A 4,634-nucleotide genomic window follows, 5' to 3' on the forward strand; every position below is an offset into this window, starting at 1 on the left:
CTGGTCTCGAACTTCTAACCTCAAGTGATCCACCCGCCTCAGCCTCCCAAAGTGCTGGGATTACAGGCGTGAGCCACCGCGCCCAGGCTGATGTTTATTGTTTTTAAGGAAGCAAGAGGAGGAGGCACCTCCCCAAATGACCTTTCTCTTTTCTGTCCACAGACAGCAGCCCTCTCGTGGGCAGCACGCCCACCGGTTATGGGACCCTGACGATAGGGACATCAATAGATCCCCTCAGCTCCTCAGTTTCATCCGTGGTGAGTGGGCAGAGTGGGGTGGGGAAAAGCTGCAGGGGCTGAATGCCCAGGCCCACCCAGACACCCCAGCTTCCTACTCCAGCCCTGCCCCCACCCCGACCTGGGCCCTCTCTCGCTGCGTTCGCAGAGGCTCAGCGGCTACTGTGGCAGTCCATGGAGGGTCATCGGCTATCACGTCGTGGTCTGGATGATGGCTGGGATCCCTTTGCTGCTCTTCCGTTGGAAGCCCCTATGGGGGGTGCGGCTGCGGCTCCGGCCCTGCAACCTGGCCCACGCAGAAACACTCGTTATCGAAATAAGAGACAAAGAGGTGAGAGTCAGGCTGAGCCTGGGGCTAGAGAAGGGCAGTGAGGGTCAGGGTCGGGGGTGGAGGATGCTTGGGTGCCACCCCGGCCACTGACTTTCCATGGGGCATTAGGCAGGTCCTGTTCTTCTCTGGACCTCAGCTTTCCCATCTGAGCAGTGGGCACAAGAGACGGGTCAGGTGGTTTCTGGAGGGCTCCCCGTAGCCTTGATTTCTGCCTTCTCCAGCAGGGGCCCCCTGGCTGTGGGACAGGGCCTGGGAGGGGAGGGGACTCTTCCGGGACTGAGTCCACACCTCTGTGTTCCAGGATAGTTCCTGGCAGCTCTTCACTGTCCAGGTGCAGACTGAGGCCATCGGTGAGGGCAGGTGAGGCAGCCCCATTGCCACTTCCCAGAAGGCCCTGATCCCCTGGACTTCCCAACCCTGTGTCCCCCGGTGAAGGCTGACTGTGGCACCTCCCATCCTAGGGAGGGAAGGTGGCTCTGTGAGCACAGGGAGGTGCCCGGGCAGCTCCCAGAGCTTGATAGTAACTCCCACCCCCTCTCCCCAGCCTGGAGCCGCCCCCACAGGCCCAGGTGGAGGATGGCCGGGGCCAGGCGGCAGTGGGGGCGGTACCAGAGGGTGCCTGGAAGGATACGGCCCAGCTCCACAAGAGCGAGGAGGCGGTGAGTGGACGGGTGGGTTCTGGAAAAGTCCTTGCCCCTCTCTGGGCCTCAGTTTCATGATCTGTGCAATGGGAGAGTCAGACTTCATATTCTCCAATCACCTTTTGGTTCTATTGTCCCAAACATCCAGGATGCTGTCTGAGCACGTTTACACTTTCAGGCCCCTCCCCACCTCTCCGTCTGGTGACTCCAGTCCCTGCCCGCTACTCCCCATCCCTCAGCTCCCAGCACAAGCACACTCCTCCTGGGGCTGGGGCCAGCTTCCAACCCATCCTCTCCTCTCTCCCACCCAGAAGCGGGTGCTGCGGTATTACCTCTTCCAGGGTCAACGCTATATCTGGATCGAGACCCAGCAAGCCTTCTACCAGGTCAGGTAGGAGTCAGGGCCTGTGTGGCTCTCATCACCTCCCAGAGTGGCACTGGCTCGGGCATAGATGGTGGCATGGCATGGCCTGGGCTCCCCTCTCACCTCTGATGCTTTTGCTCTCTGAAACCTTGGGCAGGTTACTGAGCCCCTCCAGGCCTGGGATTTCTGTCTGTAAATGGGGCATGAAGGTAACTTCTTCCTCCTAGGATTGTTTTGACGGTGAAATAGATAATAATTCATGTAGAGCTTGGTCCAAGCATCTGGTCCGAGGTGGCGACACCACTGTGAATCACACCATCAGCTCTAGACTCAGACTGTCCCCTCGGGGTTTAGTCATTGCTCTGCCACCTACAAAAGGCTTAAGAAACATGAGCTCGGGCCGGGCGCGGTGGCTCACCCCTGTGATCCTTTGGGAGGCCAGGACAGGTGGATCACAAGGTCAGGAGTTCAAGACCAGCCTGGCCAAGATGCTGAAACCCTGTCTCCACTAAAAATACAGAAATTAGCTGGGCATGATGGCACGTGCCTGTAATCCCAGCTACTCAGGAGACTGAGGCAGGAGAATCGCCTGAACCTGGGCGGCAGAGGTTGCAGTAAGCTGAGATCACGCCACTGCACTCCATCCTGCCTGGGTGACAGAGCACGACTCCATCTCAAAAAAGAAAAACACAAGCTCACCACACACCTTAGTTTGTGTGTGTGTGTGTGTGTATGTGCGTGTGTGTGGTTTTTTTGTTTTGTTTGTTTTTTAAGATGGAGTTTCGCTCTTGTTGCCCAGGCTGGAGTGCAATGGCACAGGCTCGGCTCACTGCACTTCCACCTCCTGGGTTCAAGTGATTCTCCTGCCTCAGCCTCCCGAGTAGTTGGGATTACAGGTGCGCGCCACCACACCCAACTAATTTTTGTAATTTTTGTAGGGACGGGGTTTCACCATGTTGGCCAGGTTGTTCTCGAATGCCTGAGCTCAGGTGATCTACCCACCTCAGCCTCCCAATGTGCTGGAGTTACAGGCGTGAGCCCCCGGGACCTGCTCACACACCTGAGTTTGAATGCCCCAGGAGCAGACCCCCAGACGAGGGCGCAAGGGCAGGGAGCTGGTTTTGAAGCTGATCCCAGGCAGTGCTGGGGAAGGGACGGAAGCACGGAGGGAGGTTATGCTGGCTGCCACTGCCGTGGACACCCCGAGTTCAGTCACCCTGGGGATCTCCTCAGGACAGTGGAGACCACACACCTCCGGGCGACCTCACACAGGGAGTGAGGGAGCTGGGACACTTACCCATCAATTCCCTGCCATTATCAGTCATGGGACAGGAACCTTCTGCGCTTCCCAGGCTCACAGGCAGAGGGCGCACACACAGGCAGAAGGCCTCAGGTAAAGACAGGCGTTTTCAGGGTCCAGCTGTCATGTGGAGGTGAGGCAGAGGGGAGATGGGGATGGCAGCAACAGCCTCTGCTGCATGATGGGGATAATAGTAAAAATCACTTCTGCATTCATCACTTAGCAAATGGCAGGCACGTCCAAAGCAGTCTGTGAGGCTTGCTCCACTTAATCCACCCATGGCCCTATGTGGTAGGTGCTGTCACTGCCCCCATTTTGCAGATGAGAAAAGTGAGGCAGAGAGGTTAAGTGACTCTCCCAAGGTATCATCAGTGTAAATAGTGCCCTTATCACTAAATAACAGCTACTCTTTCACTGTTCATATTGTTAGCATCATCTCTCTGTTCTCCTTCTTCAGTGACTTGGTTTGGAGCCCAGTGAGAGGAATAAAAGGGCAAAGCCAAGCCTTGGGTTCAAGGGGGGCTTACTTGCTCCCAGGAGCTCAGTGTGGCAGAAGAGGGATGGGGGGCCTGGAGCCAATAGTCTCCGGCCTGCACAGGGTAGGGGATGCAGAGCTCAGGCCCCATGGCCCATGTGTGTCCCCTCGCACCCATCCCCAGCCTGCTGGACCACGGCCGCTCTTGTGACGACATCCACCGCTCCCGCCATGGCCTCAGCCTTCAGGACCAAACAGTGAGGTCAGTGCTGCCCTGGGCCGGGGTGCCCTGAGAACCGAGGCTCCTTGTGTTGCTCCCCAATGTGGTTGGCTCCAGTCACCTGCCTTCTCTGGGCCTCAGTTTCCCCAGCTGTAAAATGGGGAGCTCCTTCACCCTGGGAGGGTCCAGCCACAGCTCCTCCTTCTCACAGCCTGACCTCATCCCCTCTTCCAGGAAGGCCATTTATGGCCCCAACGTGATCAGCGTACCGGTCAAGTCCTATCCCCAGCTGCTGGTGGACGAGGTAGGGCTGTCCCTGGGTCTTGCTCCAGCCCTGGCTTGGTGTGCTGTGTGACCTTGGCCTAGGGCTTGCCTCCTCTGGGCCACTTTACGGTGGCAACCAGACCAGCTGTCCCCTTCTCCATAGTGGATCGTCATCTCAGAACCTGCCGCAGTCAGCCCAGCCAGAGAGACCAGGTCCAGGAATTGGAGGTTCTGCCCAAGGCTTGGGTCACAGATTGGGGCCCCACTTGCAGGGATTGGAGGCCAAGAGGCAAATCCACACGGCCTAAGCTCCTACCGGGTCCCCAGAGACACTCTAGAGCCTGGGTCCTCTCTGTGCATCCTCCACTTTGTGCTCCCAACAGCCCCGTGGGTTGGGCCTGGGACTGCACTGTTCACACCTGAGAAACCCAAGCTTCAGTGGGAGGCTGTGACATGGCCAAGGTCACACAGGGACAAAGAGAAGCCAGTGAGTGACCTGGAGACATCTAGAATAAAGTGTGAACATCCCAGCCCTCTGACCAGGGGCAGGCGCCATGAAAGAGAGAGAGATCTTTGAGTCTGGCCCCGTATAAATCAGTCTGCCACTTAGGAGCTGTGTGGTTTTTGGTTTTTTGTTTTTGAGATGGAGTTTTGCTCTTGTTGCCCAGGTTGGAGTGCAGTGGCGCGATCTCGGCTCACTGCGACGTCTGCCTCCTGGGTTCAAGCGATTCTTCTGCTTGAGCCTCCTAAGTAGTTGGGACTACAGGCGCCCGCCACCATGCCCGGCTAATTTTTTTTTTTTT

The 4,634-nt window shown here is 57.5% G+C and overlaps 1 protein-coding gene across 1 annotated transcript in view; it reads left to right on the forward strand.

Moving 5' to 3' along the window:
• The first annotated feature begins 159 nt into the window (after window positions 1-159).
• ATP13A2 (ATPase type 13A2) overlaps window positions 160-4,634 on the forward strand; it is a 21,074-nt gene continuing 16,599 nt past the window's right edge. Inside the window, exons 1-7 of the mRNA XM_011934058.1 lie at window positions 160-257; window positions 385-567; window positions 869-927; window positions 1,112-1,238; window positions 1,520-1,599; window positions 3,532-3,609; window positions 3,802-3,871. Coding sequence (XP_011789448.1) covers window positions 445-567; window positions 869-927; window positions 1,112-1,238; window positions 1,520-1,599; window positions 3,532-3,609; window positions 3,802-3,871 — 537 coding nt within the window. The 5' untranslated portion in view covers window positions 160-257; window positions 385-444. The remainder of the gene's footprint in view (window positions 258-384; window positions 568-868; window positions 928-1,111; window positions 1,239-1,519; window positions 1,600-3,531; window positions 3,610-3,801; window positions 3,872-4,634) is intronic.

The sequence above is a fragment of the Colobus angolensis genome, unplaced genomic scaffold, assembly GCF_000951035.1.
Source record: "Colobus angolensis palliatus isolate OR3802 unplaced genomic scaffold, Cang.pa_1.0 Scaffold130, whole genome shotgun sequence".
Taxonomy (NCBI): Eukaryota; Metazoa; Chordata; class Mammalia; order Primates; family Cercopithecidae; genus Colobus; species Colobus angolensis.